Raw genomic sequence first — 19,780 nt, 5'->3', positions numbered from 1 at the left:
TTATCTTAACACCCAACCCTGCCCTTTAATTTCCAGGTGAGAGTATGAAATGGGTAGATTACACAAATGTGTGCAACAGAAAAATGAGGGTATGTTTGAGTTCCTTTAATTGTATCATAATTGGATAAAGCCACTTTCGGATAAGCCAGAAGTATGCTCTCTATACTTCTGCTATAGGTATGGATAAATTTAAGCTGATCATATGATTTTACTATCACAAATTCAATGGGCCTAAGCAATAGCTTCTCTTATCCAGTATACCTCTAAGGCAAAAAAAGACCTCAGATCATTTACTGTCAAATATGAATCCTAATTTCTGGCAAAGTCCTCCCTCCAGTGTTAATTTGCTTATATTCACCATCTCTGTAATGTAATTACTTAATTGTAGATTCTGCTTACCAACTTAACTTTGGAAGGTTAACCAGGAAAGCATGTTGCTTAACATGAAACAGATCACAGGTGTATTGTTGAGATGAGTGAGTGAAAATTCTAATTGAAAAAAAAAAAATTCCTATGCTAGGATTTTATATGCAATTAGATTTGTTTTTTGAGAGAATTCCTGACTCTTCCCCAAAAGACTACTACTTCACCCTACTCCAACATGAAGAGCTACCATATTTACCAGCATATAAGATATGTTACACATAGGGAAATGGGTAACTTTCCAAGAATACTTTTTTGGAAAAAGATTGTTTTCACACACAGTCTAGAAGTGTCTCTAAAAGTTGTTCTATATACAGGAAACCATGTTCATATAAGAACAATATATGGACGTTAAAATGAGGTGATAACGTCCTTCCATTTTAGATCTCTGCAAGTTGACCACAGTCGGGGCACAGGGGATGACGGATGACGGGCAGATTTTGTGTTTGTATGAGATGTGAGTCCCTTGATTTTATGACGAAGTGTAAACCCTCCTGTTCGCCAGAGCACATGAGCTGTCCAAGTAAATAATGCCAAGTATCTGTGTTTAGTGAAGTTTAGGTTTTTGCCAGTGAGCAGAATCACAATGTGTCATGTTTAATCAAAAGCTTGATTAGGAGAAACAGTCACACAGGATTGCCTAAAGGAAATGTACCCCACTCCTCCCACTCAACTTTAACTGCTATATCTATCTTTCTAGAACACATGTAAGAGCAACTGCTTGGATCATGATCTCAGCTCCCAACTGACCAGCACTTCCTATCACATGCCCTGCATCTGGGCCTCCACAGAAAGCACTGGAAATGCTAAGTGTTCAAAACTTGGAATATATGGGTCAATGCTTTGAGTTTTTAAGTTTCTAAATTCATAACTCGAACTTCCTAGAAGAATTTCATTCCAGGCGTTAGTACTAGGAAAAATCAGTGTTCATCCTCACTTGAAGGAGAAACGATGTTACTCTTCACTGCTAGTGGGTTGGGAGCTCTAATCCCAGTCTGTGTGCTGATTGACTAGGACCTCGTCATGAGCTTCTGTGTCCTAACTTTTTACACTTGCAATTATCTTGGTAGCCAGTTCTTACTGACCCTTCATCTTAATTTATGTACTTGAAAAAAATATTTATCTTGGTATCTGGTATATGTAAGCTCCTTCAAATACCATTAGAAAACATATGGGAATATGAGCATAAAAAATATAGCATTTATTCATTACTGTATGGCAACACAGAGTTCCATATAGTTCCTCATGTATGTTTTACTCTGAATAGAATGTGTGGATTTTTTCTTACACTGTTTTGGCCACAAGTTGTACAGCAGATGTCAGGAGGCCAAGCAGCTGTGAAAGGCCCTGGCCAAGTTCCCCTAACCAACCATTCTTGCCTTAGTGGTTGGAAGGAATTCTTCCCACTTGTCTACTGCAGCCCTTTGTTTTTGACTTAAACATAGACTGTCTACATTGAGAGTGAACGTCTTTCATTCTTTTTGTCAAGCTAATTGTCAGGCCTGATTCTCTGTGACTAGATGGATGCTTCAGTCTTCCTCCAGGGCACTTTTCACCAGGTAATCCTCACTACGCGTTTTATGAAAGCGCTAAATACCACTGTAGCAGTGCAGTACTACCTAAGCAGGAATGAGACAATGAGACGCTCTCTCTTTGTGCAATAATACACTTTTATTTTCCTTTTACCTCTGCAGTCATCTTTGAGTAATTATTGTGTAAACAATAGAATGGAATGAAATTACATTAAGTTGTATGCAAATGGCTCTAGAACACCTTAACAATTATGACAAGGCAATTATAAATAACTTTTTTTTTCCTTAGTAATATATATTTGCTTTTTAAAGTACATTAAAGAGCTGCCATATCTAGGGTTAGCTAGGAAAGAGCAAATGGTACCATCTGGGAGCCACCACCCTGAAAGTTTAGACTCCAATTTTGAAAATCTGATGGTTTACTATTCCATAATATATAGTCAAGCAGAGGGCGATTTGGGTTGAAAGTATTTATTCTTGAAACTTAACAGCGTTTTACCTTTTAGTCATTGCACAAAACCCTTTTTCTATTATTTTTCACTCCATCTGGGTATTCTGCAGAATTTCAAGTAAAACACAGATTCTGGTATTTTCAAGTTTATCACCTTTGGAACGACAGATTCTATCATTTCAGGAGACATCAAATCAGAGGTGGGTACATAATTAGCAATCTAACAGAATGGCGCCATTTTATAGAGCATCCTAAACATTCCAGTGAAGCAAAACTTACATATGCCACTTCATGTAGAGGAAATTTTAGATCTGAGACTATTCCAGAGTAAAGCAGCCTCAGGCACATTCTTAATATGAATTTTTTTTTTTTCCACAAGGCACCTCCCTCTCCCAGGAGACAATCAGATTGTGAACTGGTTTTCAGGCAAACCAAGAGAGTAAGCATCCTAGTTCCTAATTCAGTCATTTCAAAAATCACAAGTTATAAATACTTGAAAGATAGACCTGAAATTTTTTGTTTAAATAACAAGAGTAACTGCAGGAAGCATATATAATCAAAAACGTTTTTTTTTTTTTCTTTCTTATAGCTAAGGTGTGTAATGCATAAATATATGAAAAATAAAATTCACAGTCAGTTTGAAAACTAGAATTCAAGTTTGGCTAATAAATCTTAATTTTATAAGTATATTAATTTCTAAATACAACATAAGAGGCAGTATTGTCAGATGTACAATTAAAGTATCATAACAGAAAGGACAACAATGAGAGAAATAGGCTTCTGATAGAAAAGATTCCTTTTGTTGCCAATAAATAGGACCACCTGAGTGTTTCAGATTCTTTTCACTTAAGGGAGATCCAAATTGGTTGCTGAGGATACTAAATAGCTTTTGAAAAACGGAGCAACAGTCGTGCAGCTGTGGCATTTGCTTGTTCTCATACTGTGGGTTGCTAGAGAATAAAGCAGAACTCAGTGTTGTTAAGTTTAAAAAAATTTCTCTTTTATCCCGTTAAGTTGAAGCCGGCCTCTTCACAATCCTCTGATTTTGCTAGGGGGTGGGAGGAAGTGGCAGGAAAGGCTGGAGGGAGGGTGTGGCGAGGGGAGGCATGACAGATCTGGGCGACATCAAGGGACAGGTATCAGCTGACACTCAGCTGAGCAAACCCGATCAGCTTCACTTCGTCGGGAATCTCCGACCCATCACAGCCAGAAGCCTGAAAAGGTAAAAAGAAAGCCTCAGTGCTGGTTGGTTGGCAGCGGCCTTTTACAGAGTTGTTCGTGGGAAGGCGGGTCCATGTGCAGTCTATGGGGTCAGGGGTTCCATCTCCGCCAGCAGACATGCTAAGAATCCCTTTCTTCAGTGACTCCTGGGCGTCACCTGCTCTGAGAAATCTGATCATCAGACCCACTGAGGACAGAGGCGAAAGGCTTTGCTGCTCATGAAATGGAACCGCCAGCGAGCCAGCCACAGGACTGCTGGGACGGTACATACACAGCCTCAACGACGACTATGTAAAACGTAGTTTAAAATATGCCTTACTGGCACCCCACTCCAGCACTCTTGCCTTGAAAATCCCATGGATGGAGGAGCCTGGTGGGTTGCAGTCCATGGGGTCGCTAAGTTGGACACGACTGAGAGACTTCACCTTCACTTTTCGTTTTCACACACTGGAGAAGACAATGGCAACCCACTTCAGTGTTATTGCCTGTAGAATCCCAGGGATAGAGAAGCCTGGTGGGTTGCCATCTATAGGGTCACACACAGTCAGACACGACTGAACTGACTTAGCAACATTAGCAACTTTTAAAAGACTATTATGAAAATGAGCAGAAGAGATCTAATAGGCCACACTCAAGGGTAAATTGGTCTTTACCAAAATCATCATCTCTGTCAAATTGCTCAGGAAAAAAAAAAAGGTCACCAAGTAGTGGAATGGATCATGATAGACAACCGTTGTTTAAATATGAGCTCAGATCATGAACTCCTTATTGCCAAAGTCAGACTTAAAACCAAACCACTAGACCATTCAGGTATGACCTAAATCAAATCCCTTATGATTATACAGTGGAAGTGAGAAATAGATTTAAGGGCCTAGATCTGATAGACAAAGTGCCTGATGAACTATGGACGGAAGATCATGACATTGTACAGGAGACAGGGATCAAGACCATCCCCATGGAAAAGAAATGCAAAAAAGCAAAATGGCTGTCTGAGGCGGCCTTACAAATAGCTGTGGAAAGAAGAGAAGCGAAAAGCAAAGGAGAAAAGAAAAAGATATACTCATTTGAATGCAGAGTTCCAAAGAATAGCAAGGAGAGATGAGAAAGCCTTCCTCAACGATCAATGCAAAGAAACAGAAGAAAACAACAGAATGGGAGAGACAAGAGATCTCTTCAAGAAAATTAGAGATACCAAGGGAACATTTCATGCAAAGATGGGCTCGATAAAGGACAGAAATGGTATGGATCTAACAGAAGCAGAAGATATTAAGAAGAGGTGGCAAGAATACACAGAAGAACTGTACAAAAAAGAGGTTCATGACCCAGATAATCATGATGGTGTGATCACTCACCTACAGCCAGATATCCTGGAATGTGAAGTCAAGTGGGCCTTAGAAAGCATCACTACGAACAAAGCTAGTGGAGGTGATGGAATTCCAGTTGAGCTGTTTCAAATCCTCAAAGATGAGGCTGTGAAAGTGCCGCACTCAATGTGCCAGCAAATTTGGAAAACTCAGCAGTGGCCACAGGACTGGAAAAGGTCAGTTTTCATTCCAATCCCAAAGAAAGGCAATGCGAAAGAATGCTCAAACTACTGCATAATTGCAGTCATCTCACACGCTAGTAAAGTAATGCTCAAAATTCTCCAAGCCAGGCTTCAGCTTTATGTGAGCCATGAACTTTCAGATGTTCAAGCTGGTTTATTGACTATGCCAAAGTCTTTGACTGTGTGGATCATAATAAACTGTGAAAAATTCTGAAAGAGATGGGAATACCAGACCACCTGACCTGCTTCTTGAGAAACCTATATTCAGGTCAGGAAGCAACAGTTAGAATTGGACATGGAACAACAGACTGTTCCAAATAGGAAAAGGAGTATGTCAAGGCTGTATATTGTCACCCTGCTTATTTAACTTCTATGCAGAGTACATCATGAGAAACGCTGGGCTGGAAGAAGCACAGGCTGGAAATAAGATTGCCGGGAGAAATATCAATAACCTCAGATATGCAGATGACACCACCCTTATGGCAGAAAGTGAAGAGGAACTAAAGAAAGTGAAAGAGGAGAGTGAAAAAGTTGGCTTAAAGCTCAACATTCAGAAAACGAAGATCATGGCATCTGGTCCCATCATTCATGGGAAACAGATGGGGAAACAGTGGCTTACTTTATATTTGGGGGCTCCTAAATCACTGCAGATGATGATTGTAGCCATGAAATTAAAAGACAGTTCAGTACAGTCGCTCAGTCATGTCCGACTCTTTGCCACCCCATGAATCACAGCACGCCAGGCCTCCTTGTTCATCATCAACTCCGGGAGTTCACTCAGACTCACGTCTTTCAAGGCACTGATGCCATCCAGACATCTCATCCTCTGTCGTCCCCTTCTCCTCCTGCCTCCAATCCCTCCCAGCATCAGAGTCTTTTCCAATGAGTCAACTCTTTGCATGAAGTGGCCAAAGTACTGGAGTTTCAGCTTTAACATCATTCCTTCCAAAGAAATCCCAGGGCTGATCTCCTTCAGAATGGATTGGTTGGATCTCCTTGCAGTCCAAAAAGATACTTACTCCTTGGAAGAAGAGTTATGACCAACCTAGATAGCATATTCAAAAGCAGAGACATTACTTTGCCAACAAAGGTCCGTCTAGTCAAGGCTATGGTTTTTTCTGTGGTCATGTATGGATGTGAGAGTTGGACTGTGAAGAAGGCTGAGTGCCGAAGAATTGATGCTTTTGAACTGTGGTGTTGGAGAAGACTCTTGAGAGTCCCTTGGACTGCAAGGAGATCCAACCAGTCCATTCTGAAGGAGATCAGTCCTGGGTGTTCATTGGAAGAACGGATGCTAAAGCTGAAACTCCAATACTTTGGCCACCTCATGCGAAGAGTTGACTCATTGGAAAAGACCCTGATGCTGGTAGGGACTGAGGGCAGGAGGAGAAGGGGACAACAAAGGATGAGATGGTTGGATGGCATCACCAACTCGATGAACATGAGTTTGAGTAAACTCCAGGATTTGGTGATGGACAGGGAGGCCTGGCATGCTGTGATTCTTAGGGTCGCAAAGATTTGGACACAACTGAGCAACTGAACTGAATTTTTACAGTAAAAGGTACTATTTTTCTATGACAGAATTTGTAAAAATTTAGTTCATATTTAGTGCCTTAAAATTGGCCCAGATTACAAAATGCAAAGTACTTTAAAATCATGTCAAAATCCAAAGAAACTGTAAATAAGCCCTTGCCCATAAAAATTCTCACTGGCACCAATTCACAACTTATTCTCCCTTTTACCTCCCTTTCCTATATGGTGACTCAGTAGTAAAAGAATCTGCCTGCAATGCAGGAGACACAGGTTTGATCCCTGGTTGGGAAGATCTCCTGGAGAAGGAAATGACTACCCACTCCCAGTATTCTTGCCTGGAGAATTTAATGAACAGAGGAGCCTGGCGGGCTACAGTCTATGGGGTCGCAAAGTGTGGGACACGACTGAGAAACTAACCTATAGACACATAGAGTACTCAGACCACCATTCTAAATTGCCTCTACAGTACATAAATCAGAACTGGACATTACGTAAGTACCACAAAGCAGGGTGAGAAAAGTTTGAATGTCTGGGGATGGGCAATTAATTACCAAAGGGACATAGGAACCTTTTCTTGGCTGAGTGCCTGCTAAATAATTGTGAAAACAACTAGTTTCCCAGGGTCAAAAGCCCTTTCCAGTCCTCACAGTGAAGCTGCTTAGCACTGTTCTAAAAAACTGTACAAAACTCAGCCCTTTGCCAACTGCAGCATTTTCCTTTAAAATAGGCAGCTAATTAGAACATATAACTTGAATATTTAAAATAATTATCCATAACATTCAGTGTGAGCAGTTATGCTCAATAAGAAAATCCATAGCCTAAAGAGTAGGAATATTAGCTAACATTTAAATAATTTACTTTGTGCCTGTCGATGTCTCTAGTTTCGACTGACAGATAAGATATTCGGTAGAGTACAATTTCCATTGTTTGCACTGCCAGGGGCAGAAAGATCAGAAGCTCTCCTTATCACTGCTCACAGAGCAGCACAGGCAGGAAATCTCAGCTGAGGTTTCTGGTGGGCGTTTATCACACCAGCACCAGGGATCTCTACCACCACACCGCCCTCCCCCGCCATCCGACCAATCTTCTACTCCCACCGTTTCTTGACATCTCTTCCTAATCCGTCCCTTCTTCTCTCCTTGTAGCTATTGCTAACATCCCTTCCTCAACTCACTGATGGGGGCAGAGGTGATCTGCGTAGAAAACTGACAAACATCTGAGGTCAAACTGTTGCTGTTGTCAAGTGTGAAGCCACATCCATGCATTTGAAAGCTGTTATCAGAAATCTGGCAGGAGCCGAACATAGCTAGAAATAAAAACTAAGTCCTTGTGGTGAAGGGTAATGAAAGTGAGAATTTGCGTAACCAAAGCAGTGATTATGTGGGTATAGGGAGGCCATGTCCCATTCTAGGTTCTGTCTCCTGGCAAAGAGGCACAGGCCAGGTGACTGGCTTTGCTTCAGGACACTCAGCCTTCCCTCCTCCATGTTGCTAGCCTTAAATCCTCTTAAATCCTTACCTCTTTGTGGCCTGCAAAATGATCATGAGGACAACAAGCAAATGATACTGAAATCTACACAAGAGAGACCAGAAACCCTTAAGGCAGCAGTTCTCAAATTATCAAGAACTCCAAATGATTATGTCCATGTGGATTATATTTATTATACTTAGAAATATTAAATATTTATATAAACAAATGTGACTTAAACTTAGAAGCTACTGCACAGTAAAGAAAATAATAAACAAAATGAAAAGATAACCTACAGAATGGGGTAAAATATTTGCAAACGATGCCACCGACAAGGGTTTCATTTCTAGTATACAAAGAACTCAAAGAAACAAACAACCCAATCAAAAAATGGGCAGAGGACCTAAATAGAGATTTCTCCAAAGAAATACAAATGGCCAATAACCACACGAAAAGATGCTCAACATCGCTAATTACTAGTGAAATACGAATCTACAATGATGTACCACCTCATACCAGTCAGATCAGCCACAAATGCTAGAATATGGAGAAAAGGGAGCCCTCCTACACTGTTGGTGGAAATATCAGTTGTTGCAGAAACTGTGGAAACCAGTATAGAGGGTTCTCAGAAAAGCAAAAATAGAATTACCTACCCTACAACCCATCAGTCCCATTCCCACCGTTGTAGATAACAGTTCCAGCCTGTTATGTACAACACATAAACGGACTCACAGACATAAGGACTTGTGGTTGCCAAGGGGAATGAGAGGAGGGCAGTGATGGATTGGGAGCTTGGGGTTAGCAGATGCAAACTATTACATAGAAAAACAAGGATCTACTCTATAGCAGGGACAGCTTACAATCAATATTCTATAATAAACCATAATAGGAAAGAATGTGTGTGTACATATATAAATCACTTTGCTGTACAGCAGAAATTAACACATTGTAAATCAACTTCAATAAAAATATTTTTAATAATGTTAAAGTATTGAATCTATTTTAAAACATAAAATATGATTAGGTTATGTTGTATTTACTGTCTTAGAAAATAAAAGGTGTTTCTAAAGTACTCAGTTACTGATTCACTAAACATTACAGAAATAAGCCCACAGCATGCTAATAGTTTCCCTAAACAAAATTAAGAGTGGCACTGCTTTTTACACTTTCTCAGATCTCAAATGTTTTGCTTAATAAAAATGGCCAGATTCTCACACCTGCATGTGCAGTCACTCGACTGCTGTTTTCCTTAAAGTATACAAAGAAAATCCAGTCTCTCACAAATATCTAGTTGGAAAAGGGAAGAGTATCTTAATAGCCTTTCCAAATAATTGTGGACATCACATGTTACTATGCCAAAACTTTCCAAGTGCTATTTTCATAAAGCTTAGTTGCAATGTAAAATGTAAAACCAACATGTTAAACTTTTCATAAATGTTAAGGTAAACATTGGTCTGTTTTAATGGATCTTTTACCATGTATAATTTTTCAGCATCACTGAGCTAGCAAATGTTCCAAATGTTGACATATTATACAGTATCAATACATTATTAATATTATCTATTACCAATCTCATCGGATATAGTTTTAAATACTGAGGGTAAGGTTGTGTGTGGGGGTGTGTGGGGGTGTCTGTCAAACTGACTACGGCAGATACAAGTTTTCTAAAATCCTGTTTTTTGCTTGAAATGTGAAATTTCTTATTGACAACAAATACTGTCCATTGTTTTCCTTGAAGTGTCAGGCTTACTGGGTTCATTTTGAAACAAATGTCTGCCAGATCCCTAGTCTGAAGAACCAATGTTTCTCAGCTGTTCTTCCAAGTAAAAGTGATGTTCCATAAAAAAAAAAAAAAAACAAAGCTAGTTTGGCTCACAACTCTATCTCACCAGTTCTTTTCCTAGAGACAACCATCACACTTAAGGTACTAAGAAATGCTTCCCATCTCATCACGCAGAATATTAAAAAGATGTGTTCTCATGTGGGGATTTAAGCCAGTTGCCCTAACTTTTTAAATTTTTATGTATTTATGGAGTGATAGAATGAGTGCTTTAAAGGTGATGGCTATTACCACAGTTTGATGTTTCTGCTTTGGTTTCTGCCCACATCACTAGGTTGGACCACAGTGGCTTTTACACCAATGTTAACACTATGGGAAAAGCCAAGTAACGTCTTAGTATTCTTATGAACATTCAAGATCCCTTAAAAAAAAAGTCTCAAGGAACCCCAGAAGTTCAAGACCCCCACTTAGAGAACCTCCACTTCAAAGGAAAATATACACGTTCTCAGGAGCTCACCGTGCTGGTGGAGCACGACTACTGCCGCTCAAGTGCCTGTGTGGATTCCTCAACGTCCCCACCAGCCTGCAGGTGTGGCCCTCATCGTGTGGAGGAGCTTCAGATGTGGCTGTCCAACGTCAATCCTATGAATTCCCTCCACTGCCAGCCTGGGTGCACTTTGGAACCACCAGGAGAGTCTGAAAACACACCCATGCCCATGTCCACTCCAGGAGTTGTGACTGAACTGGTCTGGGGTGTGGCCTGGCACTGGGATTTTCTGAGCTCCCCAGGGAAGTCAGTGGAGTCTGAGAACCTCTTTTCTACCCTAGCGTCCCCTTTCCTTTAGAGCCATGGTTCCCAAACTTTAGCATCAGAATCACCCCGAGAGTGTGTTAACACAGGTTCCTGGGCCTGATTCCCTCCAGATTCTGATTCCTCAGGCCTGGGATGGAACCCCAGAATTCACATTTTTATAAAGGTTCCAGGTGAAGCTGACACTGTCCGTCTGAGGACCACACTTTGCAGAACCATTGTTTCAGACTGAATAGGAGACAGAGCTGCTACATGGACCTTCTTGAACTGAGAGTTTCAGCAGGAGAAACACTCTCAGCTACTTTTTATATCATTTGAGTCCTGGCTTTATGTGTACTTTGGGAAATATCACCTTAATCACTCAGCCTTGATAAATAAGGCTCTTTGGCCATTAATTACCAAAATGCATATAAAACTGCTATCTGTTCAACATCACTAATTATTAGAGAAATGGACCAGCTCACACCAGTCAGAATGTCCATCATTCAAAAGCCTACAAATAACAAATGCTAGAGAGAGTGCAGAGAAAACGGAACTCTCCTGTGCTGATGTCACAGCCACCATGGAAAATAGCATGGAGGTCCTCAGAACACTAAAAATAGAACTACCATGTGACCCAGCAATCCCACTTCTGGGTACAAATCCACACAAAACTCTAATCCAAAAAGATACCTGCACCCCTAAGTTCACAGCAGCACTATTCACAATCGCCAACACAGGGAAACAACCTGAGTGTCCACGGACAGATGAATGGGTAAAGAAGACATGGCGCATATACACGATGGAATACTACTGAGCCGTAAGACAGAAAGAACTAATGCCATTCGCAGCAACATGAGCAACCTAGAGATGATCCTACTTAAGTGAAGTAAGTCAGAAAGACAAACACCATACCATATCACTTACACGTGAAATCTAAAATATGACACAAATGAACATAGCTGCAACACAGAAACAGAATCAGGCATATAGAGGACAGACTGATGGTTGCCAAGGGACAGTGGGTTGGGGGAGGGATGGCGGCTGGGGTGAGCAGATTTAGCAGATGTAAGCTTTTATGTATAGAATGAACAAACAACAAGGTCCTACTGTATAGCACAGAAAACTATATTCAGTATCCTTTGATAAACCATCATGAAAAAGAACATTAAAAAAGAATATATAACTTTTCTGTATAGCAGAAATTAACACACTGTAAATCAACTAGACTTCAATAAAAAATTGCTGTCTGCAATGCATGTTAGTAAACTTCAGAAACTAAGTTCATACTGCTCATACGTGTACCACTGCTAGTGCTAAGTCACTTCAGTCGTGTCCGACTCCGTGCGACCCCAGAGACGGCAGCCCACCAGGCTCCCCCGTCCCTGGGATTCTCCAGGCAAGAACACTGGAGTGGGTTGCCATTTCCTTCTCCAGTGCATGAAAGTGAAAAGTGAACGTGAAGTTGCTCAGTTGGGTCCGACTCTTAGCGACCCCATGGACTGCAGCCTGCCAGGCCCCTCTGCCCATGGAATTTACCAGTTGGATGTTAATTACATGTATAGTTGACCCTTGAACAATGGAGGGGTTAGAGGTGCCAGCCCTCCAGTCAGAAATCCACATATAACTTACATTTGGCCCTCCTTAAATATGGTTCCTCTATATCTGCAAGTTGAACTAACCACAGATTGTTATTACTATTGTATTTATTGAAAAAAATTCATGTCTAATTGGATCATGCAGTTCAAACCTATGTTGTTCAAGGGTCAGCTGTACTTACAATTTGTGTTCTATCTTCTCTCTCTCTGTCTCTCTTTAGTCATTAAGTCATATCCTACTCTTGTGACCCCATGGACTGTAGCCTGCCAGGCTCCTATGTCCATGGGATTCTCTGGGCAACAATGGGTTGCTATTTCTTTCTCCAGTTCTATCTTCAAGGGCAAATTAAATATTTTGTATTGTCACTAACGCAGTTTCAAAAATTCCACATTGAAAGCAGCAAGACTTACCTACTTTACAAAACTGCCAGGTAGCAAATTAAAAAATGACTTAAAAAACATTTATGAAAACTTGCCTCAAGGCTTACAACAATAAAACCATACTGATAATGTCAAACCCAAAGCACGAACTACTTGAGCTGAAATGCCCTCTATGCCTGAACCGCTTTGTTGAAAGTGAAAAGGTTTCTGATCTCCCTGTTTCTAGCAGTTGCCAACAACAGAAATCATATTTCACTTATTATCTTTCCTGTCAAATGAAGCTATAGAGATCTCACTGGGTGGAGGAAAAAAAGTAAATGTATTTCTTTAAATAACAGTATCCTTGCCCCTCAAGGCCATTTTAAAAAAAATTAAAATATATACACAGATATACAAGACACACCTTTTTAAGCTTGAGCCAAATATTTCTTAATAGTGGTGGGAGCTAAGAGGAAAGAGACTGGAGGATGAGTTGTCCACATATGACATGCTTCCCAGCCTTGGCTAAACACTGGGACTACCAGAGGGTGCTTTCAAAGTTCCTGCCCAGGCTGCAGGAAGAACAATTAGGCTATCTGTAATAGGACCCACTCATGAGTAATTGTCTAAAGTGTCCTCACCATCCCTGGAGTGAAACCATTGTGTAGCCAGTTGAAGAACCACAGTATTAATAATTACATAATTTTCAGGCCCCTGACATTCTTCTTTAAAAGCAAACAAAGTGCTGAGATTAAAATGATAAACAGTTGAAGGACTATGAGCAGTAGCAGAAGGAAAAATGCTTCTAAAACACTTTGATCTAAATAACCAAACTGGATATCTGTGCTTTTACTGGGATGTTAAGTGTCCCACACTTAACATGAATCAAGGCAAATTGGAAGTGGTCAGATGGCAAAAGTGAATGTCGACATTCTAGGAATCAGCAAACTAAAATGGACTGGAATGGGTGAATTTAACTCAGATGACCATTATATCTACTACTGCGGGCAGGAATCCCTCAGAAGAAATGGAGCAGCCATCATGGTCAACAAGAGTCTGAAATGCAGTACTTGGATGCAATCTCAAAAATGACAGAATGATCTCTGTTCGTTTCCAAGGCAAACCATTCAATATCACAGTAATCCAAGTCTATGCCCCAACCAGTAATGCTGAAGAAGCTGAAGTTGAATGGTTCTATGGAGACCTACAAGACCTTTTAGAACTAACACTCAAAAAAGATGTCCTTTTCATTATAGGGGACTGGAATGCAAAAGTAGGAAGTCAAGAAACACCTGGAGTAACAGGCAAATTTGGCCTTGGAATAGACAATGAAGCAGGGCAAAGACTAATAGAGTTTTGCCAAAAAAATGCACTGGTCATAGCAAACACCCTCTTCCAACAACCCAAGAGAAGACTCTACACATGAACATCACCAGATGGTCAACACCAAAATCAGGTTGATTATATTCTTTGCAGCCAAAGATGGAGAAGCTCTATACAGTCAACAAAAACAAGACCAGGAGCTGACTGTGGCTCAGATCATGAACTCCTTATTGGCAAATTCAGACTTAAATTGAAGAAAGTAGGAAAAACCACTAGATCATTCAGGTATGACCTAAATCAATTCCCTTATGATTATACAGTGAAAGTGAGAAATAGATTTAAGGGCCTAGATCTGATAGACAAAGTGCCTGATGAACTATGGAATGAGGTTTGTGACATTGTACAGGAGACAGGGATCAAGACCATCCCCATGGAAAAGAAATGCAAAAAAGCAAAACGGCTGTCTGGGGAGTCCTTACGAATAGCTGTGAAAAGAAGAGAGGCAAAAGCAAAGGAGAAAAGGAAAGATACAAGCAGCTGAATGCAGAGTTCCAAAGAATAGCAAGAAGAGATAAGAAAGCCTTCTTCAGCGATCAATGCAAAGAAATAGAGGAAAACAACAGAATGGGAAAGACTAGAGATCTCTTCAAGAAAATTAGAGATACCAAGGGAATATTTCATGCAAAGATGGACTCAATAAAGGACAGAAATAGTATGGACCTAATAGAAGCAGAAGATATTAAGAGGTGGCAAGAATACACAGAAGAACTGTACAAAAAAAAGATCTTCACGACCCAGATAATCATGATGGTATGATCACTAATCTAGAGCCAGACATCCTGGAATGTGAAGTCAAGTGGGCCTTAGAAAGCATCACTATGAACAAAGCTAGTGGAGGTGATGGAACTCCAGTTGAGCTATTTCAAATCCTGAAAGATGATGCTGTGAAAGTGCTACACTCAATATGCCAACAAATTTGGAAAACTCAGCAGTGGCCACAGGACTGGAAAAGGTCAGTTTTCATTCCAATGCCAAAGAAAGGCAATGCCAAGGAATGCTCAAACTACCGCATAATTGCACTCATCTCACACGCTAGTAAAGTGATGCTCAAAATTCTCCAAGCCAGGCTTCTGCAATATGTGAACCGTGAACTTCCAGATGTTCAAGCTGGTTTTAGGAAAGGCAGAGGAACCAGAGATCAAATTGCCAACATCCGCTGGAGAAAAAGCAAGAGAGTCACAGAAAAACATCTATTTCTGCTTTATTGACTATGCCAAAGCCTTTGACTGTGTGGATCACAATAAACTGTGGAAAATTCTGAAAGAGATGGGAATACCAGACCACCTGATCTGCCTCTTGAGAAACCTGTATGCAAGTCAGGAAGAAACAGCAGGAACTGGACGTGGAACAAGAGACTAGTTCCAAATAGGAAAAGGAGTACCTCAAGGCTGTATATTGTCACCCTGCTTATTTAACTTATATGCAGAGTACATCATGAGAAACACTCGGCTGGAAAAAGCACAAGCTGGAATCAAGATTGCCGGGAGAAATATCAATCACCTCAGATATGCAGATGACACCACCCTCATGGCAGAAAGTGGAGAGGAACTAAAAAGCCTCTTGATGAAAGTCAAAGTGGAGAGTGAAAAAGTTGGCTTAAAGCTCAACATTCAGAAAACAAAGATCATGGCATCTGGTCCCATCACTTCATGGGAAATAGATGGGTAAACAGTGGAAACAGTGTCAGACTTGATTTTTCTGGGCTCCAAAATCACTGCAGATGGTGACTGCAGCCGTGAAATTAAAAGACACTTACTCCTTCGAAGAAAAGTTATGACCAACTTAGATAGCATATTCAAAAGCAGAGACATTACTTTGCCAACAAAGGTCCGTCTAGTCAAGGCTATGGTTTTTCCAGTGATCATGTATGGATGTGAGAGTTGGACTGTGAAGAAGGCTGAGCGCCGAAGAATTGATGCTTTTGAACTGTGGTGTTGGAGAAGACTCTTGAGAATCCCTTGCATTGCAAGGAGATCCAACCAGTCCATTCTGAAGGAGATATATATGCCCTGGGATTTCTTTGGAGGGAATGATGCTGAAGCTGTAACTCCAGTACTTTGGCCACCTCATGTGAAGAGCTGACTCATTGGAAAAGACTCTGGTGCTGGGAGGGATTGGGGGCAGGAGGAGAAGGGGACAACAGAGGATGACACGGCTGGATGGCATCACCGACTCGATGGACATGAGTCTGAGTGAACTCCGGGAGTTGATGATGGACAGGGAGGCCTGGCGTGCTGCGATTCACGGGGTCACAAAGAATCGAACACAACTGAGCGACTGAACTGAACTGAACTAAGTGTCCCACAGACGATTAAGCCAAGAAGCAATTCAAACGAGCTCTGTCAAGTGGGTCTCAAACTGGCTGGCAACTGACAACCACAAAGAAAACCTCTCAGGCTTTAACTAACTAGAGGTGATGGAAAGTTAAATGACAGAAACAGACCGTCATTCCTGAGTTTGGCTTTATTTAACATCTTTATCTTTTGAGGAAAAACCATCACTTTTCATTCACTGGGCATGCCACACATTACTGCATTCTCAAGCCATAAGGGAGAAGAAACACTTGCAAGACTGTCCTGCAGGTCTCCTGCACCAGACAGGCCAGTATTACTCTGCTGAAGGTACAAAGGAGATCTGGTCTCAACCAGTGTGTGTCCAGTCATCCAAAAGGTGAATCCACAAAGAAACAGAAAACTGTAATACCATAAGGGCGCAAGGTCCTGACTGTAAGACTGAACAGCTGTTGAGCGTGGGGCCATGATGCTAGACCAGAGCTGAACTCCCAGCTTTTGCACCAGATGATCTTGGGCAAGTTAACCTCACAGAGCCTCTGATTCCCCAAACATGGAATGGACCCCATGACATCACCATCCTGGGGGATCATGAGGACTAAATTAACTGAGATGGTGTAAAATACTTCATGCTCTGTTCTGCAAACAGTGGATGCACATGAAACAGCAGTGATTCCTGTCATTTCTACAGGCAAGGCCAAGGGCTTCTGACAGAGACTTAAAAAGAGGGCATGAAGCTGAGGTCACAGTCTTAGTTTTCAGGGATCAAAACAAGGTAAAGAAAAGAATGATGGCTCAAGTTTTTAAAATGAGGCTTGTGTTATTCTGATGTATTTTAATTATGATCAGTTCAGTCGCTCAGTCGTGTCCGACTCTTTGTGACCCCATGAACCGCAGCATGCTAGGCCTCCCTCTCCGTCACCAACTCCTAGAGTTTACCCAAACCCATGTCCATTAAGTCGGTGATGCCATCCAACCATCTCATCCTCTGTTGTCCCCTTTTCCTCCTGCCTTCAATCTTTCCCAACATCAGGGTCTTTTCAAATGAGTCAGCTCTTTGCATCAGGTGGCCAAAATGTTGGAGTTTCAGCTTCATCAGTCCTTCCAATGAACACCCAGGACTGATCTCCTTTAGGATGGACTGGTTGGATCTCCTTGCAGTCCAAGGGATTCTCAAGAGTCTTCTCCAACACCACAGTTCAAAAGCATCAATTCTTTGGCACTCAGCTTTCTTTACAGTCCAACTCTCACATCCATACGTGGGTACTGGAAAAACCATAGCCTTGATTAGATGGACCTTTGTTGACAAAGTAATGTCTCTGCTTTTTAATATGCTGTCTAGGTTGGTCATAACCTTCCTTCCAAGGATTAAGTGTCTTTTAATTTCATGGCTGTAGTCACCATCTGCAGTGATTTTGGAGCCCAGAAAAATAAAGTGTGATACTGTTTCTACTGTTTCCCCATCTATTTGCCATGAAGTGATGGGGCTGGATGCCATGATCTTTGTTTTCTGAATGTTGAGCTTTAAGCCAACTTTTTCACTCTCCTCTTTCACTTTCATTAAGAGGCTCTTTAGTTCTTCACTTTCTGCTCTAAGGGTGGTGGCATCTGCATATCTGAAGTTATTAATATTTCTCCTGGCAATACTGATTCCAGCTTGTGCTTCTTCCAGTCCAGCATTTCTCATGATGTACTCTGCATTTAAGTTAAATAAGCAGGGTGACAATATACAGCCTTGAAGTACTCCTTTTCCTATTTGGAACCAGTCTGTTGTTCCATGTCCAGGAGATCCAAGACAGAAGAGCCTCTAGATGTACATTAGAGACACAAATAAGATTCTATACCATTTTGTTAGGCAGGAAGTTAAGGGATGAGGGATGAAGGTGACCTAGCTAAAAAGGATGCAAGCTGATTTCTAAACCCTACCCCAGAAACGCCCAGGAAAGCTCACAGATATGCTACAAAAAGAACCTCAGAGATTTTTCCCACTCCTGCAAGTACGCCCTAGGCACACAGTGGATACAAACTAACCACAGGGGCTTCTCCAACTCCAGCACATGCATACATGCACAGCTGTGTCAAGTAACGTTAGGCAGCTAGCAGTCTGTAAAGGATTCATAAATATTCTATACATACATACATTTGATTATAACAGACTGAATTATGCGAAAGACATAAGTAATAGAGCCTGTTGTGCAACTTGCAAGTGTCAATCAAAACTCTCAGTCCCCACCCATCTAGATGAATATGTGAAATCACTATTTTGCATGTGCCCAGACATGTCCCATTCCCTGATTGTCTGTGAGTGTACCTATTTGCATTCTGCACAGGACATGAACCAAGAGGAGGAGACAGGGAGTATAAAAAGGGAAGTCAAGAGGCATCATTGATACTCCTTCAGGGTTGGGCATCTTCCGCCTATTTAATAAAAAGAGCTTGAGCTGTAACCAGTCTGTTGTTTCAAACCCTTCCTACTATGAGACAGGAGCAGAGAAATCCTGCCTGCTTGAGCTGTAACAATAATAGAACTGAGGGAGAGAAATACACCAACCTAGAAACTTCAATATAATATAACCTTCCTAAGAGAGAATACTGGAGGAGAATCAAGACCAGGATTGGATGTCCGAAAGAGCTTGCTGGATAAGTGAAATTAAAGCAGAAAACTGGAACGTGCCTAGGTATTGGTGAGTCAGAGACCAGGCTGGGTGAAGTTGGGAGACTAGGATATCTTAGTAAGAGGGAAAAGTACATTTAAAGGGCCAGTGGAGGAAAATAGGAACAGGACTAGAGAAAAAAAGGAATGAATGGGGGGTGGGGTAAAGAAAGGCAGAGCAGGATCTAAAGGAGGTTTGATTGGGCTGTACCTCCTTAGCCACGTTGTTTGAGTTCCAGAAGAGGACAGTGGAGAGTCAGTCAAGTCTCTGGGGGCATTTTGGAATTAAGGATTCACGGCAGATAGATGGGGAAGCAGTGGCTGACTTTATTTTTGGGGGCTCCAAAATCACTGCAGACGGTGACTGCAGCCATGAAATTAAAAGACGCTTGCTCCTTGGAAGAAAAGTTATGACACAACCTAGACAGCATATTAAAAAGCAGAGACATTACTTTGTCAACAAAGTTCCATCTAGTTAAGGCTATGGTTTTTCCAGTGGTCATGTATGGATGTGAGAGTTGGACTATAAAGAAAGCTGAGTGCCGAAGAATTGATGCTTTTGAACTGTGGTGTTGGAGAAGACTCTTGAGAGTCCCTTGGACTGCAAGGAGATCCAACCAGTCCAACCTAAAGGAGATTAGTCCTGGGTGTTCATTGGAAGGACTGATGTTGAAGCTGAAACTCCAATATTTTGGCCACCTGATGTGAAGAGCTGACTCATTGGAAAAGACCCTGATCTTGGGAAAGATTGA

The 19,780-nt window shown here is 41.3% G+C and overlaps 1 protein-coding gene across 2 annotated transcripts in view; it reads right to left on the bottom strand.

Annotated features, from left to right (window-relative positions):
- Nucleotides 1-3,491: 3,491 nt before the first annotated feature.
- STK39 (serine/threonine kinase 39) overlaps nt 3,492-19,780 on the bottom strand; it is a 316,468-nt gene continuing 300,179 nt past the window's right edge. For both annotated transcript variants that reach the window (XM_068968272.1, XM_068968273.1), the window contains one exon: nt 3,492-3,620. In XM_068968272.1, coding sequence (XP_068824373.1) covers nt 3,546-3,620 — 75 coding nt within the window. In that variant the 3' untranslated portion in view covers nt 3,492-3,545. The remainder of the gene's footprint in view (nt 3,621-19,780) is intronic.

Source organism: Capricornis sumatraensis, chromosome 3, assembly GCF_032405125.1.
Source record: "Capricornis sumatraensis isolate serow.1 chromosome 3, serow.2, whole genome shotgun sequence".
NCBI lineage: Eukaryota > Metazoa > Chordata > Mammalia > Artiodactyla > Bovidae > Capricornis > Capricornis sumatraensis.
This window is presented reverse-complemented; position numbering and strand designations above follow the sequence as displayed.